This window comes from Apteryx mantelli, chromosome 1 (genome assembly GCF_036417845.1).
Source record: "Apteryx mantelli isolate bAptMan1 chromosome 1, bAptMan1.hap1, whole genome shotgun sequence".
Taxonomy (NCBI): domain Eukaryota; kingdom Metazoa; phylum Chordata; class Aves; order Apterygiformes; family Apterygidae; genus Apteryx; species Apteryx mantelli.
In genome coordinates, this window is record NC_089978.1 from 10,578,955 (window position 1) to 10,606,311 (window position 27,357).

Here is a 27,357-nt window from a genome sequence, read left to right on the forward strand (position 1 = left end):
AAAAGTTTGGCACCTGAGGATAGCTATGTCATGAAGGAGAGAGCCAATAGGATGTGCGTTTAGGGCCTGACTTATGAGTCCTACATAACTATACCTATCAAAAATTATTTAGTTTCTATTCAACTTTAAATCTCTTCCCTGCCTGTATTAAAAAAGTGCCATGATGGTATGAAGTGCACTAAACTGTACTATTTTGATATAGGAAAAAAATATCAGTAATCCCCTTGTATCTTCTAGGAGCTGCTAAGAAACAAAGAAAGACTCTGTTGGTTCAAATCTCATTAGGTCTTCTCTGTTTTAATCTTTACTCTGTATTGCTTTGAAAATCTTTTTTTTGTCACAGTTCATAGCTGCAAGGCATAGCAGCTAAATAAAGTTAAAATTGTTGCTTATTAAAGAGTAGCTAAACCACCTCTAAGCAGATTTTAACACAGTTCTTTTTCCCTATATATGAATTATGATTATGACAATCTTTTCATTGACAGTTAGCATTCATCATAATCCAAACTGCTTTCTTAGAACTCTGTCATTCAAAGAAAGGAGAAAATCCTTAGAGTGTTTACCTGTTCCTTACAAACAAAGATTATGGGAGCCGGATAAGTATTTTAACTGGCAATGTTAGCATAAGAACATCCATAAAAATGTGTTAATTTCAGTAGGGAGTGCAGCTATAATATAGCTTGGTAGTGCTGCTAGGAAGAGAATATTCACCTCAATAACTTGCCCTGATAAGGGAATTACAAAACAGTACTCCAGAAAATATTTTTTGCTACTTCGTTATTAGTTGGCAACATGGTGAAATAGTCAGGAAATCTTCCTTGGGTTTTGTTGCTGTGAAGGTGAATCCAATGTTAACAAATTGAATTTTTGATACTGATAGAAGAGAATTTCATAAACAAATGCGTAGGCTGAGAAGTCACTTGTAAAGCCCTCCATATTGCAGTCACTCACTGCAAAGCCTCAGCTTAGTGTTCTCCACGTATAACGTATCACGGACACAATATGCTTCAGCAGAAAGTTTGGTTGTTATTGAACATATATTACTGTTTTTTGAGATCTTCATAGAAAAAAAAGAAAGAAAGAAAGAAAGCTTGATAGGTTGGTCCCCAGATTTGAGTCCATTAGAAAATGTACATTCAATGTTTGGTCTTCTATTCTTGATAAAAGATCAAGGTTCACTTCTGGGTAAGGAATCAGAGTAAACAAACAAACCATTGTACAGTTGTTTACAATCTATTTTCCCCCCCGTATATTGTACACACAGTTCATAGTAATACTAAAGCAAAGCACTTGGTATGTAACTGATTTAACAGACTCCTTATAAGCCCTCAAAAATAGATGCAGTGTTTCTGAAAAGCCCATGTTTTTTTAAGGCCACAAAAATCTGCCAAGAGTCATTTTATCTTAAAACAGCACAATTCTGATGTTTCCACTCATGAAGTAATTCCACTTCTTACTCTTTGTTTCTCTCAAGATGACTCAATGCCTCTTCGTCTATCTGCGTAAACACTGGAGATCTTGAAGGCTTGGCTGTCCCCTCACTACTTGTTTGTAGTCATTGAGATCCAATGTTGCCTTGAACTACAATCACAGCGAAGAAGAACTTTGAGTATAATCTCTGATGAGGAGTGTGTCATACTTTGGGGAGGATGGGATACAGAGAGCTGATTCAGAAACTGGAGAGCTGGGGGATGCACTTCCAGAGTCAATGGAGTCTCTAAAAGGAGAAGGAGGAGTTAAAGCTACCAACTCCTCAAGGTCTTGCTTAGCCGTGGGGGTCTCTGAAGTGCCTTCTTTGACACTGCCACTTGAAGGTTTCCTCGCCGACTGCGAAGTGCCATTGACTTCAATGGCAGGAAGTGGCTGGATCTCTGCAAATGTGGTCATCGTTGTAGGGAGCTGAATTTCCCTTGGGATCAGGTATGAAGAGCAGAGAGGAGTGGCCACCATTGTCCCTGGAGTGGTTGTTGAAAGCATCATAGAGTTCAGCTCACTGATGTTGGCTGTAAAGCGAGTAACGACGCTACTGATCTGCTCCATGAGAGAGCCTTGAGAGGAGCTACTTCGCTGGGCATGCTCTGTCTGGAAGGTAGGGACATCATCTTCTGTTCGGCTAACGGAGGCAGTTCGGTGACTCACGGTGCTGATAGGTGAGGGAGTCTGTGGTCGATACTGAGCTGGGTATTGCTCTTCTGCTTCTGAAACATCGTAAAGTGTTTTGGCACTGGTCTCAGGAATCGTAGCACTGCTACTGTGTCGGCTACTATCTGTGCTTTTAGAAAAAGGCTTGATCACTGCAGTCTGATTGGGGTTCTCTTTTTTGTTGATGTGGATTGACAACCGCTGCCAAAGGTGTGCTCCCCTGCTGCTCTTCTCATTCTGGGCCCAGGAAACTGATTTCCCATTAGAGCTGTAAACAGAAACAAGATAAGATGGTAAATTGCATCAAAGTCAGAACTATAATCGCTGCACCTATACCATGGGTATCTGGTGTCTTAGTGCTTGTACTTATGAGAAAGCTGACTATAATTTCATCTATATCTATAACTATACCTTTCTCTGTATCTATATCATCTCTATCTATATCTACATCTGTATCTATATCTATCTACATATACCTATGCCTATACCTATCCATATCAACATCACCTCTATCTAGATGTTCCAAGAAAACAAAATAGACTCACGTCTAGTTTGATGAAGTGGAAGGCACAGTGAGGCAAGTAGTTCAAATGGTGCCTGTCTTCACGATATCATATTGATCTACAAACCATGACGACCAAAATCTGGCCTGGATATCTGAAACATTTCAGACCGTTGGCCAATGTAGCTGCTAACCTAACAGTCCTAAGGACATTATCTGTCTAGTTGGTTTGACAAGAGGCTGGAAGAAGTGCTTCCTTTGTGCCTTAAAAAAAATTCACTGTAAATCAAAAGCAAAACACCAGCCTGAATCCTGACACTCATGTTATAGACATTTGTGTAATAATAGGCTGGCCATTTCCTCTGGTGACTCAGCTCCACAAAGGACATTTTTGTCCCATGATGGATGCATGTGTTCTTCTCAAGTGCATCTAAGTCACAAAACTGGTGGCGTGCCCAGGCAAACAGAGCTGGTGGCCTATTTCCACTTTAGCCTGAGATCAATCTTTTAATGAAGGCAAGAATGGTGGGCTCATTGCATGCGCTGTTTGTAGACCAAATCGTGACCTTCTCTGTGCTAGTTCTTGGACACTGCTGACCTCTCTGTTGCTGCTCTGACCCCTTGGGGCATAGGCAGTGCCTGTCTTGAGTGAGGGAACAACTTAGTGGTTTCCCTCCTGATGGATTAGTGTCAGGAAGGGAGGTTGTGGGACTGAGAGGTGCATGGAGGAGGGAGGAAGAGGTAAATGTGTGAAGGGAGTGGGTGAGAGTCCTGGACTGGCTGGTTTGCAGGGCGCTGATATGAAAGCTAGCCATGGGAGGTTAAGCTACTGGCCATGGGTTTTTGGGTGTGGTGCAGGGAGTGAAGACTAGGAGATGGAGAAGCGTAGTGTGTTATGCCTGGGAACGCACCTGTTTTTAGCACAGTACTTGGAAGTACTGGAGCAGTGCTCAGAATGGAGCTATACTGCTTGTGGTGCAGGGAGACAGTTGTAATGGCTGACCTCTTCTCAGTCAAGATACTTAGTAAGTTAGCCACCACTAGCTTAAAGATTTTTTTAATTGCAGGTCAACTCAGAGAATAATACTGTCTTCCTAGCAGGAAAGAAATGATGGACAGGCTATAGAAGTTGCTTAATGTGACCTGCGTTTGGAGAGAGCAGTAAACATTTTGTTCCACTCTCCTCCAAAATGAGTCCTCTTAGGGTCATAGCTCTCCAGCTCCCATCACTTGCTCTTTAGCAAAGTTGCTTATTTTTCTCTTTTAACTGCCTAAGAAAAAGTCTCATAGAACAAAGCTGGCTGTAGAGCTTATAAATACACAGTATGAAATCACTCCTTTCCTTTTCTATCTTCCCTTTTAAAGCTGATGTGTGCTTATACATGCATTTACCAGTAGTTCTTGGGATTGAGAAAGACCATTAGCAATATTTCTCAGATGAAACAATGACTCTGAAATGATGCCAACAGTAATAACATATGAATAGGCATGATTTATATATATAATACAACAGAATTTTAAACAATTCATTTTGGTTGCCAAAACATTTGCTTACAGCCATTTAGGTTTTTGGAAAGACAAGCAAATTGAATACCCTGGCAAAGTATCATAAATTTGTTGTTCGTTTCTTTGGTTTTTAAGCCTGAAATGATTATACTCACACATGTTAGCCTGCAGCGTAACAGTTTGCAGGAGACACAGTTTACTAAACACAGATGACTTTATATCAGCCTCAGTGTGGAGGCTTGCTGCACACTATCAGTTTAATAGCTCTTCCAGTCATCAAAAAAAAAGGTTGTCTGCTCAGTGCGAACAAAACTTCTTCTTGTGGGTTCACATCTACTGTCACATTACATGGAATTACAATGGATCACGTAACACAGCATGCACCAACAGCTTTCCTCCTCAAAAGCAGCGTCACAGAGTCCAGCAGACACAATGTAAGCCACCGACTGTTTTCAGGAGGGCTAGACTGGGAGATGTTCTGTGAGTATATAAGGGTGTGCTACTGCTGTTATCCCTGTACTGTTCTCTGGATCCTGGAAATAACCACTACGCACCTTGTACTAACTATCTCTGTGCAAATGGGAAGATCCAGAGTTTACCCCCAAAATGCCAGGCAGAACAGCTGAGGGTAGATGCCTTGTAACTTGCTATTAAGAGTGATCTCTTCCTCTTGCTGCACCTCAGTGATAGCTGAGGATTTAATAGAGCAAGAAAGAAAAGCAAAATCTAGTCTGCAGCACAAATTGCTTTGACTTTGTGCATCTCTGTGCCCCTGCTCTGTGTGCATGAGGATGTGGTTCTGAGCTGAGCAGGAGCTGGGACTAGCTGCCTCTTTTGGATGAAAACTAGTGCTCCTGAGGACATTGTGTTCCTCTCACCAAATGGGATACTCAGTGGGTGCCAAGAGCTGTTTGGGAGGCATGGTTCCTTGGTCATGCTGAGTCCTGAATTCAGGGCTGGCAGCAGGAGCAGAATTTGGATTCTGTGGGAGGCAAGATCTTGCCTCTAGTTGTGGTATGATGATGATGAGACCTCCTCCCTGCTCCTATTGAGCAGGAGGGTGAACTTGCACTCTTAACCTTGATCTGGGAGAAGGAGGGGGCTTAGTTCCAATTCCTGCGTGTCCTAGCTGTGGGATCTCTACTCCCACTGAGTTCAGAGCTCAGAGGGATCTGTGACCCACCTGCCTGTTGCCCAGGCAAGATAAATGCCAGCTGTTGACAATTACCATGGGGACCTGCCAGTACAAATAGAAACACTTTCCCAGAGAAAGTTGTGTTTTGTTTATGCCACTTTCAGCAAGAGCTATGTTCTAGCACACCTCCTCACTTCAGGCATTGGCTCAGTCAGCGAGCACAAACTCTACTGCTTTAAGAGTCTGCTCCAAAGGCTCTTAGACATTTTCAGTTTACTGAAGGTTGGACTGTGAGAGGTTGTAAAGGGAACAAGCCTCTCCCTACCTGGTCACTGTTCAGGAGACCACTGCTGCTGCATTAGAAGTTTATTAAGGAGGGAATGCGGTATGAGAATGAGGAACCTGGGGAAAGGAAAAGGATGAAATATGGCATATGTCCAACACTGGGCAAGGGCAGCTGACAGTTAAATCTTCAGTGGAGAAGCTAACAACCCCCTGAATCCCATTTTCGTTCTGGGTCACTCTCAGTCAGTTGATGCAATTGGTCACTGCCTTTGCCCTGTGCCTGCATATAATCAAGCCATATGTGTGGCTATAAAGGAGATTCAGGGGTCCTAAAGGAGTCCCAGTGGCTGTTTGATGTAAATTTTGAACAAAAGCCTGAATGTTTTGACCATTATTCATTGCCAAATTCTTGTTATAACAAACTGAATAGGAAGCAAGGAGCGATCAATCTATAAAAAATGAACCCAGAAGTAAAAATTCCAGTAGTTTGTCTGGCAATAATTAGAATTATTACTTCAGGAATGCATCAGCCACTTTATCATGTTGCACCTATTTACTATGTTACTAACAAATGCAAAAATAGCACTGGCCTGAGGTGTGCAATCATTTATCATCTCTATGAAAGGAGCATTATTAGTTTTCTTATATTGTTATATTCCAGGGATGGTACTTTAAGATTCTGCTCTAAATGCATATTGCTATTTTGTCAAGTTAACCAAAACCCACCACTGACTGCACAATTTAAAAAGAAAGAAATAGAGATACATCAAAGACATAGACTATGATACCTATTAATGGAATATCACAAAAAAAGTTTGTATTTATTGTGCCCAGCTTTGCCACGTCCCTTTGAGAGATGGGAAACTTACATCAGTGATATTTTAGAGCCTTTTTACAAACAAATTTGGCTCCCTCAGATGAGAATGGCAAAATTACAGTTGCAAGCTCCCAAAGGAACTTCACTGCTAAGCTTGGCTGAATACAGGTTACATTTTTCTACCCTGCTCTGCCCTTTTGCACCGAGTAGAGCAGAGCAGTGTACAGGTCATATCTGGAGATGAGTGAACTCAAAGCAGTGACCTCATTTCCAAACTGAAATGTTAGCAAGATACTTTTTTTTTGGTAAAGCAAAATCTTTAGAGAGGCACATATTTTCATTTCTTTCACTATAGGTTAATTAGGTTCAGTTTTATGTACAAAAGGGATTTCCTCAGAACCGGTCATACTAATTATTTCTCCAGTCTCTTTACTAAAAGCTGCTTTGATTTTTTTATAGCTAGGCCTTTTTCCAGTCTGCTAGACTTACCATGAGATAATATGTACGAGAAATGAAAGTGGTGTAAATGAGAGCTTTTGAAGACTCTGATATTTCCAATCTTTCCTCTACAATTGTCCACTTGCTGACAGAATAACAATTTGTACGTGTTCCTCATTTTCTTCCCTTACTTAATCTCTTCAGAGTCACTTATGTTTTGCCTCTAAGGCCTTATTCCACATTCATAATGGATATTAACTGCTTTTTATCCACTTAGGTGGTAAGGAAAATGTTCATCCCACCCTCTTACACGCCCTATTTTATTATCTAGAATAGATAACTATGATGTCCTTCGTTTTGGTTGATGCAGCAGAAGTTTTGTTTCAGAGTTTCTTGCTCTGTGGCATGATTATCTATGAGATTGTGCACAGTTGTGTTACCAGGGTTTCTTTAGCCAGCTGCCATTAAAGCAATGGTGTTTTGTGAGGTCCTTCAAAATACAGAGGTGAAAAACAGGAAGAAGGACTGACAGTCACAGTAGCTGAACACTCTCATTTTATAGCAAGTGTGCTATTCTCGTGGATTACCTGAAGCTGCTGAAAAGAATCCTGATGAAGAGTGCTTAATAGTAAGTAGGCAGGTAGGTGTGACTATTATTGGGGCAGTTATTGAAAGCATATGTAATTTGAGGATACATCATTTATTTTCTTATTAACATCTTTCCTCTGAAATATGCAAATCTGTTTAAAATTATGAATTTTAATATTTCCTGAGAAATTTTTGAATGTATAGTTACATATTTAGTATTATTCGCTAGTGGAAACTGGAATATGAGGGAGATGAGTACAGTTTTAAATGAATAATTTAAGGGAAATTTTGTTCTCTGTCCTTAAGATACAAAGTTGTTGTACCAATGTCAGTACCTGATTCTAAACTTGAATTGGTACAGCTGAAAACACATGCTGGACAACATCTTGATGAAGACCTATATGATTTATATGCAACTAATTAATGCTGATATGAATATGATAAAGAATGAATTAAAGTTCTTTTATTTATAAGTCTGTGAGTGGACATTAATATTTCAGAATATTTGTCTAAATTTGATTGAGCTAAATTTGGTAGCAAATTTTGGCTTAGGTATTTCAATGTCTGCAGTACTGTATTGCATGAGGCAATATCTTGTTTTTTAGGAAGCTGAAGTAAAGTTCGTGCTCCAGCATTGTGCAGACCAAACCTGTTTATTAAGGGCAGTCCTCTCCTCTCTTTAAGGGAGAATGCCTTCCTTCTTTTTCTACCAGAAGCACTGGATATGGTAAGCAGGATAAACTTCTGTACTCAGTCCATACAACTTTCTGCCAAGGAGAACTCTTGTTATTCAAATTAATGATAAGAAACCTTTGTCCTTTCAGAGTCCTCTGCTGAAATATTATTAAGGACTCAATGATATAATTATTCTGCCTGGAAAGGATTTGAGTACTGTCTGTAGATTTAATTAAAAATTGACTCTTCATAAGGAAGGTCTGTGTGTGTGCCTGTGATGCGTGCAAGCATGGGAACACGTGTATTTTGTTTCTCTAGTCTTGTAACTTGACTCAATCTCAGATCAATAAAAATTTTGCTTGTAATGACCCAAGTTCTTGACCCTTGGGAAAATGCAAATGCTTTGCAATGTGCTAAAGGCACTGGAATGAAATAAGCAGTTGAAGCAGAGAACTCTAGCAAACCTGTGCACAGTTTCTCCTGTGTCTATAGGGCAGCCTGGATGACTGGCTAAAACTAGACACAGTAGCTAAACTAGGTCAGTTCCACCATTGTAATGGTTTGTTTATGTTATTGCACTTGCTGTCATTTTAAATAGCTTATAAGGAAACCTTTACATGCCTATATATATTTGTCTCCCTGACTGAAAGCAAATTCTGCTACACATAAATAGTCCACTAGCAATATATCTTTCAAGTTATACAGCTTAAATTACTCCTATGCTGCTTGTTCTGCAGAGATAAATAACAGCTAAACACAAAAGAGGAACGATACAGGGCAAATACTCATTTTGCCCTCTCCTGAGCTCTATAAGTAAACAACCTCCTTTGCAATTACATTGCAAACAAAGAGTTGCTTTGTCAACAGCAGCAAGGACATTTACTCATACTGCTCCTAGAACTATAACCTCTCTTTACCTCCCTTCCCTATGCTGCCAGTTACCATATACTGTAAATATATACATATGTATTTATGTGTGTGTGTATTGAACCATAGCAGTAACAATTCCTTGCAGCCATTTTCATAACTGGACCTAGGATTCTCAGGTCTCACAAGTTTTAGTAGTTAGCGGACATCTGAGTTTGTTAAGAGCTCTGAAAATCCCAGCTGGCATTTGTATGAATGACTTTCAACTATCTATAAGGATGAAAGAAGCTACAAACTGACGAAGAGCTGGTAGACAGAAATTTTGCCAATGACCTCCCGGTGCAGCCACCAGCGATGCTAATGCTGGCAGCTGTTTCAGCAGCACGCCTGTTCAGAATGGGAAATGAAGTGCCTGGTATCTGAATGAAGCATTTCTAGGAGGCCTGTTATCCTGACCCAAAATGCAAAAATTATTTCCATGCCAGATGTAACTTCTTTCCCCTCTCACTGTGGCCTCATTGTGATTGTTAATTAAGGCACGTAGCTCTGTGTTTTGCTTTTCATCTAAAAAATGTCACTTCAGGCAGCTCAGAGTGCATTGCTGCTACACTGGAGCATCATATCCATGGGATGGAGGGAGAATAATGTTACTTCTGGATCTGGCAGTGCTACTTCCTGGTGCGCATATTTTTAAGATACTTTCCACACTGCTGACTTGACATGTGTCTTCATTGGTTTCAGTGGACTTTATGAAAATTTGCTAAAGGTATCAAACTGAGATTGGCCATCAGTAAAAATAGGAAATGTCCACTTCCCCCTGACCCTGACATCAGGAGTACAGACAGTGCAAAAAAAAAAAAGTTAGCTATCCTAGATTCCTCTCCAGAGTCAAGGGTTGATTTGAACTCCATCCTCTGCAAAGCGCGTAGAATGGGAGGAATTTCAGGTATTTGGCATGCCTAAGAAATAACTCCAGGGCAAGAAATGACTACAGAGGCATTTATACACATGGGGCTTATCAGCAGAAAAATAACTCTTATAAATTATTAATTGGTTTCTTATTTGTTGCATTTAATCAAACCAGTAATTTAAATGGTGAATCATAACAATGACGGCATGCCGCCTTCCATTCTGTAATTAATTTATCTGATAGATGTGAATAGTGTTCACAGATAACACAGAATATAGTGACTTCTCTTAATCAGAAATTACCTTTCAAAGCATCGTACAGTGTACCCATTACTACAGTTTTATGACGCTTTTCATCTTGAAAAACCCCAAGCCATTTGCAAGATGTAAACAGTGATAGTTAAGCCCTGATGTGAGAAATATCTACTCTAGGGTTGAAACACAAAAATTATATCGCACAAGGGATTTGAGAACATGAGCTGAACAACACTGTCCAGCTGAAATTGCACAGATTTTTTTTAGGCTAAAATGCTATAAGTAGGATTTGGTCAGTATCAGGGGACCTCTTCATTTCCATTGCAGTGAAAATGAGAAAAGATGACGAGGTCTTTTCATTATTCACAAATGGCCATACCCCTGTATCTATCTTTTTTCCATCTGCACTTCCTCAGTTACTTCTAGCACGGGGTTGATACTTACTGGGATAGAAGAATGACACCTACTTTGCTTTTGGCAACATCTATACTCTCTTTGGGTGGTTCCCAGGCTATTCAGTGGCAACTCTACTTAGTTTATGGACTTTGACAAGACCACTAGTCAGGACATTATGGCTGGAGACAACAAAACACAGCCATCAAATGAAATGCCACTCTCTGTTAAGCAGCGGATGTTCTTAACTGTTTGAGTAGGTCTTGCGGCTGACAGTCTGGTTGTGGAACTATTACACTGACACAGTTTCCAGTCTTTTTGACTGTTAAGGCATCCTCTTTAACGGGGATCTCTTTCTCATCTCTACTTGACTCAGATCGATTACACTCTGGAATGCAAACAGATTCTTCACTGTGAAGATATAAAATATAAAAAAGAGGTTTTTCAGATGTAAATATATGAATGGGCAAAACCATGAGAGAATACAGAGCTGAACAGAGTACAACGAAATACAGTTGTCTGACATTTACATGTACTTGCCTCTTCTTCAAAACTCTCTTATGTAGTGACTCCAAATAGCTTTTAAAGGAGGAATAAATATCACTGAAGGCAATGCAATGTAAAAAAAGAAAAAAAAATCCAAACAACACACAAACAAGAAACAGAATCCAACCTGACAAAAAATGGTGGACATCATTGATACATTTTGAACAACACTCAGCAATGAATATTCCTGACATTATTTAAACAGTAAGAATCCCCCAAGTGTGTACTGTGCCATGTTATAGTTGTTAGCCTTATGTATGACTGAATGTTGTTGTACCCAAGGGATACATAATGCTGTAAAAGTGTTTAATTGAACACCCTCCTGCAATGATAAAATCTACCTGTGATATAACACCTGGGAAAAGTAAAAGTACACACTGTACTTTAAGGTTACATTTATAAATACTTTATAGGGGTGAATAATGATTGAGTAGATCTTTTAATAGATGGTAAACCAATGGTTCTAGCTTGTAATAGAATCCAACACCTTGATACAATGCCTATTTAGATTACCTTTTCCTAAAAGATTTTCAACCTGCTGTGATATATAGAGCTTATTAATTTATGAACATGTCTGGAGAAATGGATTTTCTGTCTTATGAGAAAATCCAACATCAAGGAATTTATCTGGACCCAAAATGAGATGAAGAGTTGAAATATCCAAGTACTTCACAGAATTAAATAGCTTGAAATATTTGAATACAAAAACATTAAAATGGCCATATTAAATCAGTTTGCTGCAGTAACCCTGAATAAAATGTAGTTTATAATATACGTTAAAATGTAATCCTGATGTATAATATATAATGACCAAAACAAAATTAAACAAATATATCTAAATTAAATGACATGGAGAAAGTTATGGAAAAAAATGTTCTCAACTCTATTTAAAATCAGTTTGAAACCTTTCCTTAAAACCACTACAGAGCTCAGCACTTTCCCACAAGACATTTCTGTTGGGAAGTGTCAGCAGTTTCATATTGGAAACATTTCCATCAATCTGTTTTTCTTGGCTTCTTAAAAGCTCTTCTGATTAAATATACTATAAGCTATTTATTAGTATAGCCCTTAGTATGTGGTAGGACTATCACTCCAAAGGAATTCCAGAGCTGCTTACTAGCTGTTTGAGTGCTGTCTCTCTTCACCAACTCTATCAGCTTAATAAGTCAGGTTTAAAGTTTCTCCTACCCAAAGCACCATATCACAACAACATCACACGGGACACGTGGTTCTGATCACTCAAATGAACATGGTGCAGGTTTTTTTGCAGTCAGATGGAACACAGAAATCAGCAGTGGCCAAAAATCAGCAGTGGCCAACTTTTTTTTTTTTTTTTTAAGACATACTATATGGGATGCACAGGTATTACAGATAGAGGATCTGGGCTGGCATTGTCCCAGGGCTGCTCCTCTTGTTCACAGACATACCACACTGCCCTAAGGCCACTTGCTGTTTGCTTACCTGGTCATTGTAGCTCTCCCACCATTCCCCATACTCCCTTTTGGGGTGAAACACTCTATTTCCGACTTGTGCTGGGCCAGTCTCCTGCCTTTGTACCTAATAAATCACGACAACAACAGGAGCAAACAGAAAGAAGTGATTGCGTGCTCAGCCTTGTGTGACAGCCGCTGTGCAAAGGGCCATGCACATGAGCGTTACTATGGCAGTGGTGGGATATGGTGCAAGCTGCCTTAGGAGTGGTGGAGTAGCTGCATAAAACCCCAGACCTCTGTTTAAGCAAACAGGGCTACAGGAGAAGTGCTCGCCAATTTTGTGTATACAGGAGAAACTAAATAACTCTACAGAATAAGTAACCAAGCAACCTTTTCTCTTTAATATTTTTGGAGGTAGACCAAGATGTGTAGGCCAAATAGATTATGGGCAACAACAGGTAAATTAAGAAGCAATAAAAAATCTACCGGTGGGTTACAGGTCACATTTTTAATTTTTTTCTCTGATCCTCCACCTCTGGCGCACTTGATTCATTCTCTGTGTTTGCAAAAACAAGAAGCCATGTAGCTGATTGTTTGGATATGTTTTGACTGAGCTACTGTAGATATAGCAGATGTCCACATCCAACTTGCTGTCTATGCTTCTTAACAGTGAAGGGAAACAGAGACTTCTCAAGCACAGTTCATGGCACGTATCCTGAATGTGCTTCTTTCTCTCCATGACGGAGGATAGATGACTTGCTGAGGTGTAGACATCAAAATCAACTGAAATCAGCCCCAATCCTAGAGCCCACTTCAGCATGGTGAATGTTTAAAATGAACATCCATACTTTGCACTTGGATGAAAAATTCACTTGGATAAAGTTTAATACCTAATGATCTAATTAATCCCTGGATAGCATATCAGTGTATGACCTGATCATCATTTACCTTCTGAGCACTTAATTGGGATGGGAGCATTGTCGAGGTCTTATGGTGGCTTTCTTCCCAGTGGTGAATTTCATCCTAATAGTATAAATTCTTGTGCTAGGTATTGAGATACCTATTTAAATGCTTGAATAGAATTTGGACAAAATGCCCACCATAGACTCCTTCTTTTCAAATATTGCTTGTGATATTCCATTCCCAGATGCTACAGTCTTCATCATGGTTATGTAATAAAACTCTATAGGGGGAGCCTGTTTATCTTAACATTGCTAACATAATAGAATAAACGACTTATTTAGTGCATGTGTCTTAGGCTGACCTAGATAGCAAAAGGTATCTTGAAGACAAAAACCCTCTAAAAGAGAAATAGCCTGAGTACAAAAGCAGCAAAGCTGAATTTGGGATGCAGCTGGAGTAGATCCTCAGAGGCAACGCATATTACAGTAAATAACTTAGGAAGAAACTTAGCGAACCCGAGAGTGAACTGAAGACAGTAAAATGATATGTGCTCAGTGCAGAAAAGTCCTTTCATTTACAGATTATAACCTTAATGAAAGGAGGAACAACAGGAGCTTTGTCAAATGGCTATCAAGGTTTTCAAGGCAATCCAGAGTGCGGTCTATGCAGTGCTCCCAAAAGGCATGAAGCTCACACAGGATACACACATATTAAATGGAAGTCAATTCCTAGAGTAGAGGAGAAGGTGGAAGGGCTTAGAGTGTAGATAAATTCACTGAAAAATACAAAGGAAGTCAAACTGGATCATACAAATTCAATTGGGGTAGCAAGATAGAGCAAAGAGAAAAGAATGTGTGGAAACATCAGAAGAAAGAAAAGGAAATAAAGTTCAAGTGAAGGCATTAGATATCATCAAAGAAGGTCAAGTTTAGGAAGAGTGGGAGGAAAACTAGGTTACATTTAATCCTGGTAACCAAAGCAGGTACTCTGTACCCAACAAAACAGAAGAAGAAAAGACCAAGACTAGTAGAGGGAATTTGGAGACCTTAAATGCTCACAATAAACTGAAAAATAAAAAGTAGCCAGCAGGAGGAAAGGAGAGGTAAATGACCTTAGTGACTCCTTTTTGAAGAACACCTGGTTAGAGCACTTGAGACTCAGGTATAAAGAAAACCCCCAAATTCCCTGTTCCCTAGTTATTAACCTAAATGCCATTGCCATAAAAATCATCAGAATGGATCTCACAAAGATTACAAGGAACTTCTCCATTATTGCCATCCACTGAAGAGCAAATTACACCATCAGAAGAAGCTGGCAGAGATTGCCTCAAAGCCTTGAACCATAAGAACTGTTCCATGGCTGTTCATTTAGTGCTAAATATCCAGCTATGAAAACAGTGACCAGAGCATGCTCTAATCCATCTTTTAAGGAGGAAAATGTATCTAACCTAAGCACAGAAGTTGTGAATTACCTTTCCGGAGAGGAATATCAGAGGTTCTGCATAAAAAAGGGTTTTCAGCATTCAGAACAGATGAGGACATGGTTTTGCTTCAGAAAGTCTTGCTTTAGAAAAATGTCAAGGTAGTTTGTCTCTCTCTTAGTTGTTAAAAACAAAGGATTTCTTTAAATGATTTGAGGAGAAAAAAAAAACTCAAACTTTTTTTACAGTTGTCATAACAAATGCTAATGTGAAAATTATTTTGCATTTCAGCTGGTGTGTGGAGCAGGCATAAAACACTGCAGTGCAGTCAGTATTTGCAAGTAGATTTCTTTTCTGATAGTCCATACCTGGACCACATATTGGTTAGAAAAGACAGAGAGAAGAACCTGCATTTATTTAGAAGACCAGCTCAGGAACCAGTACTAACAAATTCTGAAGGCTTTAAGTGATTTCGGGGTGTTCTGAGGGTTTCTTTGGGGACTTTGGGTGTGGAGTTGTGGGTTGTTCAGGTTTTTGTTTGTGTTTTGTTTTTGTTTTTTTGCACAGGAGTGAGTTGCCTTAAGAACAAGTGTTTAATGATACATGTTAACAGGTTTTATAAGCACCAATTAATGAAAGGAAACTTGAGAAGTAATCCCCAGTAATTCAATCATTGCAGTGCTTGTCCATTTGGCAAATATTTTGCCACACCACTGTGCCTTGCACAGCAGTGCTCTGCACTCTCCAGAGGGCATCAGCAGAGAGACAGGAACCTACTCCTGGGCTGAGGGAAAGTGTGTCTGTCCTGCCTGGGCTTTTTGTGTAGTTGGTACTTTTCATGTGCTATGGGTCAGGAAACACCAGCGTGACCATTCAGTTTTAGGAGAATGTTAGACCTTATCCTTGCCTTCTTTGCCTTACAACAAAACTCCTCTTGTGGGCTAAAATTAATTCATGTTATAGGAAATAAAAGGGGAATGTGGGACTCAGTATCATGAATGAGACCAATAGTCATCCAGTGACAATGTTTTAGAAATTATTTTTTGATCTCTTCGTTTGTAGATCCCTACATTTTTTTCCACTGGAGGTGCGGGCCCCTGTACAGACAGGAGTTGGTAGCCTTTACATATGGCTATTCTTAGATTATCTCTGGACTTTAGGTCCAGGTGCTGGTATCCTGGTGGTCCTGACTCAATGTTAGGGTGAGACCCAGGCGCGCCCATGGGCCATCCGGCCCCATCTCCCCTGGTTTTCATTCAGAGGATCTTGGATACCTTGACCAGGGGCAGACTGTAGCATACTGTAATACAGCCCCTATCCGAGGCTGTTGGTGGGCCAGGCCTAGAAGATGTGCCATAGCCTGAATTTCTGTATGGTCCAACCAAAAACTTCACTGAGAAAAGGTCTGTGGTTAGAATGTAGATAGTGGCATACAGATTCTGTTAAAAGGCCCACACAACACTGGCTTAGAAAGACTACCCAAAAGACAGATTTGCAATAGCAAAAATTGAGATAATCTGTCTTCATAAAAATTTACCATCAATTAGAAATTGGGTTTTGCTCTTAGACATAAAACTCTCTTCCACTCTTTTTTTTTTTTTTTTTTTAACTAAAACAACTCAGGTTATCTTTGTTCCTTGAATATGGCTCTAGTTCATTTGTGAATCACTTCAGATCTTTGGGGTCATTGATTCATGCGGCAGTGAGTTCCTCATATTAATGGTGAATTGTGTGCAAAAAATCCAGACCACAAAACAAATCAAACCAAAAATTCCGCTCAAGTCTTTTCTTTTATCCATTTTGCATGAACATGCTCTACATGTATTCAAACTCATCTTGCTTTTGTGTGTGCAGAAAGGGTGATTAGATGATATAGGCTCTGTCATATTCTATCTATCTCATGCATCTCCTTGTTAAAAAAAAAAGAGCAGTCTGCATCTCTGCTCAACTTGGAGTGTTTCCAGAATCCCAGATTATCCTCATCACTAGTCTCTGGAGTTCCTTGCCTGAATAAAGGATTTAGTCCATTGTTGATGCAATGCAATGCAAAGCAAATTTGTTGTGTGGGAGATGGAGAACTGTTATCAATCCGTATTTCAAACACAGTATTATATTGCCATGCAGAAATTTTATTGTTTAGTGAACATCAAAAGGGCAATTGGCACTGTTCAGACACAGAGGAAGAAAGTAGCTCTGACCAACATGTTTTTCTAGTTCAAGGTAGGAATAACATCCTCATGAAATTGTACCTTGTGAGGATAGAAGAGGTGATATTTGCACATGAACAGTTAAGAGAAGAGAGGATTTAGAGCCAAATCTGCTTGGAGAGCAAGAGCTGATCCTGCCCTGGGAACTTAAGTTCAGCATTGCAGTGCCTAAGGGCCTTGTTAATTAACGTGATTCTGACTTTTGGTCTGAGATCTTTTATATGGTATTAGATGTCTAAAACTTCCTGAATCCAACTTTACCCACACTTCAGCAATTATCAAAGCAGCTATAGGATATTATTTCAACACATACTCTGATTTTGCCTGTTTTGGAATAAACCTGAAGCAAGACCTTTTGAGAGTCCTGAAAAGTGAGATTAGAAGAGAGGAGAGGAGAGGAGAGGAGAGGAGAGGAGAGGAGAGGAGAGGAGAGGAGAGGAGAGGAGAGGAGAGGAGAGGAGAGGAGAGGAGAGGAAAACCACCCACCTCTGCTTTCAGATTAGGCTAAAATAAAATAAACTGAAATACAGTATGAAAATCTTTTAAGCTGTCTATATGTGTATATTATGGAACTCCAAGTGTGGCTGTCTTAAATAATCATCATACTACCCCATTCCTGTAAATTCTTTCTGCATATACGGAGTATGCTGTTTTACAGAGCAGAAACCTGCTTTAGATCCCTAATCTCTCAACATCATGCAACAAAGAGTCTAACTGGTCTATCATATTGATAAACTGGGGATTTGAAAACCTTAATAGTGTGCTGATGAGATATTGTCTCTTTGCTTTCTGTCACTTTCCATGAGTCTTTTCAATCTGCTTATGCCTGGAACAGGATGCTGAATGTCACAAACCTGTTCACCTTTCCAGCCCGTTTTATGTATTTTAATTGTTAAATCTTATGTACAAGCAGTATTTTTCACCTGCAATATTATTTGATCTTGATATTGAGCAATGGTGAAGATCCTGCATTTCATAGCAGCAGAGTTAGGGCTTACCTTTAGACTACAGAAGAGAATTTGAATTAAGATTTCTGCATAGTTTTAAATGGGTGAAGAATGAACTGTGTAGAATATTTAGCATTGTTACTGTATAAGCTACTTTGAGCTACAAACATACTGTGTCCTTGAAAATCAGTTCTGCAAGGTTGGTCATGCTATCTTGATAGTGCACCACACTACACTGACTAATTTGAAAGGGGTCTCAGCTTATTGTGTGACATTTTCCATTTACAAAGTAGCTAAAATAAATTATGTGTTATTAAGCATGGCACTTTTTTCTTTTTACTTTTTTTAAAAAAATCAGAATATAAAAATTGTTTGCTTAATAGCACCATTTCAGCAAGCAAAATTACTTTAAAGCCAAATGCACAATTTAATTCTTTTTTCAAGTGCAGCATAATCTTTTTTTTTTTTATAGCTTATTATAATTAAGCAATCATATGTAATTGCAGCTGGTGAATTAAAATTACTTTTTTTGATGGAATGATACACAAAACATAACACCAATTCAGGGGAAGAATAGACCAAAAGCACAATATTACCAATATGTTTGTTTACCTGCTTCTGGAAGGGTTATTTCTGAGATCTTGGACAAAACACTGTGTAGGATTTCTGTATAGTAGTGTCTTGTGTTATTCTATCTGGTCTCTTCACTATGTTGAATTTTTGTCCTCTTCTCCAGGTAGTTATAACTACAGATGCCATAGGGAGGTCTCATTACTTTATTCATTACTTCACTCATTATGTTGAAAAGGGAAGCTACATTTTATTTACTCTGAAGTAATGTAAATGCTAGAAACTTCCCAGTCCTTGTGAAATGAATGAATGGGGGTCCCTCTTTACTACACCCTAGCTTGTATTTGAGCTTAACATGATATTTTCAATCTCTTTTGGTGTTTGGAATCCCAAAAGATTTATAGCTAGAAAAATCATGAAAAGGAAGATCAGTATTTAAAGATCTTTTTGGAGGAAAGAAGTTTCTCTTTTCTAATGATTTTTATTACTTGGATCTTTTATGCTATCCGGTATGTTTGGTATATTAATTCTATTTTTGTTTTCTAATATTTTGCACTTTTGCTGCTGGTTTATTAGATTTTTAACCTTTCTTTTCTGCTACCTCATTATTGGATTGTGGACTGTACAATGGCTTTTTTTTTTTTCAAGTTATGTTTGTGCTATAAGCCATCGACTGGCAACCCACTTGATAGTCACTACAATACATAATACTATAATCAAAACTATAGCAAAATAAGAATTTTGTTCTTTTATAGTTTACTGGACATATGGCTTGAATTTCAATCACAGTTTTCACAAAACATCTGTAAACAGAACCAATTGGTTTCTCTCAGCTGAGAGAAACTCCAGTCACCACCTCTTCTATCAGTCTTGAACCAGCTTCCAGCATTCAAGTAGAAGCACCATTGTTTTTTAATCCAAACAGGGGTTTCCATAGTGGCAGACTGGCTCATCTATTGTTTGGACCTTGGAAGGAGGATCAGTGTCCTACCTTTTTGGTGGTTCACCTTAAATACAATGGCGGTTCATATCAAAATTTGCTCTGGAAAGAATCAAAAGTTCCTTCAGTAGAAAACCCTATGCTCAGACCAGAGGATAGTTTGCAACAGGATCTACATCTTGCATACAGAATGGACATGAGACAGTCTGCATGACCGGTCTGGGTGCTTTTCAGCATGACTGATAAAGTCAATGCTGTTAAAGTAGACAGTGCCATTTATTTGTCACCAGAAATTTAGAAGACAGGTTTGAAAAGGAAAAAAACAAGATAAAAAAGTTAGACATTACTGTTAAAAAACAACAGACTATCTCCTCATGTCCTTCTGCCTGTAAAGATAAAAAATAAACAAAATGCCAGGTCCCATCTTCACTGTTTCTTCTTCCTTTTCTTCTTTGTAGTACAACAGCAAGACTGGATTTTGCTAGCTAGAGCAGATTTATCTAAGAGTAGGCAGTAAATTGTTGACATTGTAATTTAATTTGCACAGTTCTACTATGATAGTTGATTCAAAATGATGGGGATGTTGTCTTAATAATATAAGTAATTCAAAACATTAGGGCTGAATATATGTGCTCAGTTAATGCAGCCAAACAATTTATATCAATCAATCAATACTTTAATTAAATTTAGGTTGAGGGGAAAAAACTCAAAACAACAACACTAGCATTGCACACAAACTTAAATTCATTGTAATCATGGCATTTGAGAATATCAATTCATTATACAGATAGAATGTTTTAGCAGCAATTCATCAAAATCTTTCTGACCTAATACCTTTCACTGAGTTTCATAAAATATTCCTCAGTCATTTCAAAATATTTGAAGTTTAATTAATCACAGTATCAAGCTTGTCCAAAAAGACACCTGGAGTAAATTATCTAGGGAAAAATGAAGGACTCAAATCATTCAGTAATGTCGCAAGCTAAATTTTTGTAGCATATTAGATTAAAATAGCTTGGAATGATACATTTGGGAACTGGTTCATTAATAAATGCAAACTAATCAGCCAAAAGGATAATGACTTCCTTTGAAGAGTCAAAGATTTTTTCCCTGTATGCGTCAAAATTCTTTTCTAGAGAAGCTAGGAAGCAAACAAATAACATCATGTATTATTATTGCCAGGTTTAATTTTTGGAAAAAAACAACAATCACCTTTGAGCCAGACCTTCAATTCTTGTAAATTTTCACCTACTCTGATGACATTACATCATGTAAGAGACTTGCCCCTTCCCTCTTCTGCATTAGTCATCTCATAGTTCAAGTTGTCTAATCACTGTTGTGCAAATTATATTTGCAGTTCACTTTCCCTTTAAACTGCATCTGTAGAAATTAACTTCTTTTTACATGTAAATTCTCATTGCCATCCTTTGCCTCACAGTAGTATCCTGTGCTTCCTGTCAGCACATTCATTTTTCAGCTTCCACTGGGATTTATTACATTGAGATAAGCAATGGATAAAAGCTGATCATTGCTACAGTTCAAGGATGTTGCAGGTCATTTCTATAATGTAACTGCTTAAGTATTAGTTGTCCCGATTCACATTCTTCAGTAATCTCCTGGTTAGTTGTCCATGCATGCAAGAGTGGATTGAAATGACTAAAAGCCATCAAGAAATTACTTGCCTGCTCTATAAAATCTCAGGACTTCAAAAAGTGTATCCATTTGTTTTCAGTGAGATAAAATCAGAACTGTAAAGATCCCTAAGTGCAAGACAAAAGCCTGGTGGATGGGATACTCATGTGGGATAAAAGAGACCCAGGCTGGAATCTCTTCTCTGCCAGTCTAACATGGGAAGACATTGCTCTACTCACTGGGGTGGAAAATAACTCTCTGCCTTTTCCAGTCAGTGTGTATTTTGTACAAAATAGAATGGCTTCAATAAGCTCCCTATTGCAGGATAGTAATCATGCTGGCATAACTGACAGGCTGATGTAACTCAGCATGAGAGGTGAGGTACCAGTCCCTAAGTCTGAGCTCAATATAGCTGGGTTACCACCTCATATATATTACTTCACATTTCTATAAGAAGAACACTGCAGCTAGCTGCAAAAACTGCAGAACCAGCTATTTATATGAGGTCTGTGGCTGTTATTCTGTGGAAGGGGAGTGTTGTGTTTTCCTTTGTTTTGCTGGCCAAAGGACATGATGAAGTGTTAGTCTTACTGTGCCCTGATGGCCATGCTGATGACCAAGACTTTCTCAGCCCTTTGGCTGTAAAAATTGTGAGTATGAGCCCATAATCCATTCCCTGGCAAAACTTGGTAAGCAAGAAGTTTTTCAAATGAGTTTTGAGGAAAAGCGTAGTGTTCTTTTATCATCATTCAATATGTGTCAAAAAAATTGTTCACACTGCATATAAATGAACACAAAATTGGCACTGGTACTGTAAAAATATGTCCCAATAGAATATGCTGCAGCAGAAGCTCACAACTGATATCTTTCTCAGCAGGCATACATAGGAGGAATACCAGTCAGCTTCAGCTTTCAACAAAAATTTGCTAGTTTTCTCATACTCTGCTAACTCAGGCTGGTAAACTTCCTGGCATAACCCTGCTTTCTTTACACAGCTGAAAACTCCATGCCAAATAGCAGCCCTGTCTCCATCTCCGAGGCAGCTCATCTCCCTGAGATACAGGGAATTTGAATCTCTTACACTTATCTTTGAAATCATCATGCTGACACACACGCACACGCACACGCACACGTATTCTTTGATCGCAGCTTGATGGCTGGGGCTCCAAATCTGTCCAACTATTCACGGCTGTGGCCTTCATCCAGTTAAAATTTGACATCTGGACAATAGGGATTGCTTTAATATTGCTTGCATGGACCGCATCTTAGAGCCCCTTGGATTTGTACGCGTTACAGTACCAAAGGTTTATTCCAAGATGCAGGATTCCCATTTGGCTAGAAACTCAGTGACTTCTCTGGGCTTTCCCAATAATACAATTTAACAGTAGTTGGACCCTTCAAATGTTGCTGCAACAGCTAGGATTTCTCAAGTTAGTTTGTGCCTGAAATTTTCAGTTCACTTGTTCTGTCAATGCTTTGAATGGATTTTGGTCAGATTCAGAATAACAATGTTTGCAAAATTTCCTGTGAAAAAGTATTTTTTTGAAAAATTTCAATCCAGGCTTTTGAAAGGTCATTTTAAAAATTTGATGCTGAGATATGACATGTATGATGTATGATTTTGACTGCAATATTATTAAACCATGAAGGGCAGCTTCTAGGCTGAACCAAGGCTATTTTTCTTATTTAGTCCATCAAAATAGCTCCTGTTTGAACTGTAATGGAACAGATATAGCCAGACATGAGAGAGAAAAAAACAGAGAGAAAAGATAGTCAGAAAAGCCAGCTGCTCCTTGCAGAAAACAGAGAGCACAGTGTGATGATAAACACCTGTTTTCAATACTTTTCATTATGACACAGTTAGGGACATTCTGATATAAACAATAATTAGAACCAGCCAGTGGTCTGGGGGCTGAATCCAGCCCACTGGAAAAAATCTGTCTTGCTCACCATTTTTTCCTTGTGGGAGACAGGGAATGGCTGTTCAGCAGCACGTGAGCCTGACCAGCTGAGCGCTTTCTCTGCGCCTGTGCCAGGCAGGCACTTGGCCCCTCAGGCTGCTACTACCGTGCCCACATTGTGCTTAAGAGAGGGAGAAGTGCCCTCAAATGGCATGTGGCTCTTAGGTGGAGGTGAGAGCACCTTTATCTAAATCATGCAAAAAAAAAAAAAAAAAAAAAGGAGAGTGTTTTATAAAAGACCCTAAAAATTCTAGTGGTTCATCTGAGCCTGCTCTGACCCTGTGTCCTTCAGGGGAAGGAGAGCATGGGTAGGTGAGGATGAGCTTGCTACAGCAAGCGATCCCCACTTTTAAATGAACTTTGTCACTCTTATCAGCTCTGCAGAGGTATGCAGAGCAGTGCCCAGTTCAGCAATCACACAGCAGTGGATAAACTTATTAAGAGGGCAAGATCATACATTAACAAATGAGTAGGTAATTTACTTTGACAACTACAGTTTATGTTTAATCATTTATGAAATACTACATAATGGACCAGTAATGAACTAGTAAGTCCAGGTGGAACTAAACATCACTGCTGCACTTGGCTATTAAACTTTAATCTCAGAGATCTGCATGTTGCTGTGGATGAGCTTCTTTGGATAAGATGCAGAAATAGATCTGCATCCTGTTTCTGTTGTCTAATATTATGCTATTCACACCTGGATGGAGGAAACTTGCACAGTGCCCCAAACACCCAGCATATATGGAACTTTATCTGACTGTTGCTGGTTATTATTGTCTACTGGAGAGTGACCATAGCTGCATGATTAGATACCAGATTTAAAGTGCTGCTCAGCCTTTTTGCTTAGATGAATCATCACTTTCAGTGATCCTATCTCAATTGCAAGATGACAATATCAGTCTTGTTTCATTTCAGGAGAGTACTTTTGGTTTGTACTGGGTGTCTACCATCTTCTATCTTTTGAGAATGCAGTAGAAGAAATGCAGGAGTCTTGCCTACATCATCACAGGGTATAAGGCCAACCAGCAGTTAAAAAACTTGGGATGGCAATGGTGTTTTCTGACCTCACATGCTTCGAAAGAAGCAGCTTAGGACAGGAACCACTATGGCACTATAGGCTGTGGGAGAACAAGACAGGAGGAACTTGGGCTACACTGTGGAGACTGGAACAATTTAAAGAGCAGAGAGAAGAATACTGCCAGGATTTGAAAGACTTCTTAGTACATAAGTGTGAGAGAGGCAGAGTGTTTAGGGAGGTGTTTTTAAGACTTTTCTGTGAGCTTATTACAGATAATTTCCTGCCTTAAAGGAAAGCAAACTTGCCTTTCCACAGGTGGAGGGTGATGTGCATGTTTAGGGGGTCAGTATATGGAATATATGTGGTTTGGCCCATTTAAAGACATGACTCAGAACAGGTAACACCTACAGTTGGCTAAATTAGTGCAATTCAGGCCAAAGATATTAGAAGTATAAAAGAAACTTTGGAATATCTGTTCTATTCCTCTGGCCAAAGTAACGTAACTGAGACCTTTTTGTACACAGTCCTATCTAGAGATATCATAACTGCAGTTTTTGTAGCAGAAATACATAGGCCTGATCTTACCTGGGTACAGAGTTACTGGAGAATGAGGAAAAGATACATCAACCCCGTATGTCAGATTCTTCCAAAGCGGCTTGGAAGCATATTTGCTACCAGTTCCTGGGATGTCAAGGTAAGATAAGTTTTTGCTCAACTAATTTATGGCCTTCCTAGTCCCTGTGAAATTACCTGGTAAGATTATAGGAAGCAGAAGGTCCAGAAGCCCCTCTACACAGGTTATGAGGCTTTGACTGCAGCTACATAGTGTTCTTCATGCTTCTTTGTGGAGCTGCTTCTATTCACACCTGATTTGATATCCTTACTTGTAAATGAGCCTAGAGTACATTTTGGTGAGTGCTGCTGAATCACAATAGCCTATATGAAATGGTTTTCATTTCACTGGGTAACGAATAACCTTACTCTCTCCCTCTACATATTTCAGTATGTGAAGATTCATTCCAACACACAGCCACAGCGTGCTGAGTTTTCTTAACTGAAGAGCACCCCATGCAAAAAGTCATTTAGGACTCTAACAGATGCATTGCTTTATTTAGGCAAGAGCAGTCTTGTTATCTGTCATTTTGCAGCTGATGTGAAAGCTCTGAATGGAGCCTTGGCATTATCTGTTTGACAATGATTTGATGAAATACTACACTGTGCTATAAATTAGTGTCAAGAAGCAAAATGTTAATGATAGGGGCCCCTCTATGCACTGGTGACTTAAATAGCATGTTTCTTTAAAATTCAACAATGACTCACTCTCTTTTAAATAACCTCCTTCTGTGCAATTTAAATAATGTCATGTAGCTCTAGTGCATATTTCCTTTGAATCTGAGTATTTCAGTGTTTACTTGAATAACTTGAATCCAAACAAGCTTTTGAACCTAGTACTGAATAATTCCCTGAAATATGTTATTTTGTGCACCAACTTTTTTTTTTTAAGAAATGCTTGAATATTAAGTAAAATGGTCATACTCTGTTTGCTCTACAGTGAGCAGAATTAAAGCTGAAAATGACTTTCTCTTCTCTCTTGGAGATGATACCAGACATAGGTGAACTCCTGAGCAGTATTTTAAATTTAGTCTACAATTTAAGGCTCTGCTTTGTTTTCTTCCACACAACCGAAGAGGCACTGATTGGAGAGAATTCCTTACGACTGATGGAATCAATTTGCTCTTGGATTCCTGGACCCTTCAGGCAGAATACACTGGCTGAGCACTGCTAAACTCACTGGCGCCATCACAGTTTAAACAACTGCGGATTTAGACACATGCATTTAGGAGTCTCTTCTCTGTTCTGGTTATAAGTACTGATGAACACTGTTGATGACGTGAAAGCTTTTCTCCAAGTTTCAAATGAAATGTTTTAGCTCTTTATATCTAGGTAAATATCCCAATATATCAGCTTTGCGCTGTCTTCTTCATTCCTACACACACACATCTGGCACTCTGAATGCTCTTCAGGGCTGAACACATTTCCAAGACAGTGCTATTTAAAAAGACATCAACGTTGATGATAATCTATTATGTTTTACTAATACCTGTCTTGACTGCAGGTGTTACCTACACATTGAGGCATATACAGAAATGGAAATAAAGTTCTCACAAAGAAGAAAATACACTTTGTCTTTTGGGATATTTAATAGCAGAGTACACTCACTCTTCAGAACACAACAGACATTTTAGAGAAATTTCTATCAAAACTGGCCCTAAACAGATGAGTCCCTCTAAACAAATCCTTCCTGACCCAAGATCTTCCCATCATCTATAACTTCATCTTGTCCAGGTAAAAGGTCACAAGATGACAAATAAGATCTGCAGAAAAAGTGAGGCAAAATAACAATGATCCCAAAGAGGAAGAATGTTCTCCCATTGAGGACACGTGAAGAATGCCTGTGTTAGCCAGCTCGGAAATAGTCATAGAGCTTCTAAGCTGAACATCTCAGGTCAGCTCAGGTGTACAGGCAGAGGATGTAAAGAGGGACATTTCAGGTAGCCATCACTTAAACTGACAAAGAATTCATCATTTTCAAACATCATTCTACCTTGCATCTGGAAACTGACTGGAAAAAAACATCGCTTACAGATCATACCTATAAAATATTTGTAACAAACTAGCCATTTCTGTACCAATTAAAGATCTCTGAAAGAGAAACATTAGTAATAATGTGACAAAGACACATCATCATTTTGGCAGAATCTGTGCTCTCATCCTGAAGTTATTACTAATGAAATCCTCCCCTGAATGTAAATTGTGGTTCATGAAAATATGGAGGTATAAATTCCCCCTTGTTCCATGCCAGCTCCAGTTGCCACCATTGGCATGTCTAGAAATATTCCTGTTATCAACCCTAAAACACACGTGTTTCAGTGAGGAAGGAAATCTAGCTACCTTTCACTTCTAGTCCAGACAGACATAGCTGAGGAAAGACAAACCTGTTTCCCTCTACTTTCATATAGACAGAATTCTTTGTTTATACAAGCAATTAAACAACCCCAAATCATCCCCATGACAACCTGCATCAAAAGTGAAAGGGATTATAAGAAGAAAGTAAGCCACTGGGCTAGGTGCACCCATTAGCATTCTGTCTCTGAAGCTGGACAATATCTCTACTTCAGAGGTCTCCTTTCTCTTCAACATCTGCTTAATGTAATTTTTCTATCCTTGAATATACACGTTGTCTTCATGACCACCAAATTCAAAC

The 27,357-nt window shown here is 39.0% G+C and overlaps 1 protein-coding gene across 1 annotated transcript in view; it reads right to left on the minus strand.

The window, feature by feature from the left end:
• Positions 1-1,587: 1,587 nt before the first annotated feature.
• GRM5 (glutamate metabotropic receptor 5) overlaps positions 1,588-27,357 on the minus strand; it is a 280,691-nt gene continuing 254,921 nt past the window's right edge. The window contains exons 8-10 of the mRNA XM_013939598.2: positions 12,520-12,615; positions 10,762-10,923; positions 1,588-2,410 (exon numbers count right to left, since the gene is read on the minus strand). Of these exons, the coding sequence (XP_013795052.2) occupies positions 1,588-2,410; positions 10,762-10,923; positions 12,520-12,615 (1,081 nt within the window). The remainder of the gene's footprint in view (positions 2,411-10,761; positions 10,924-12,519; positions 12,616-27,357) is intronic.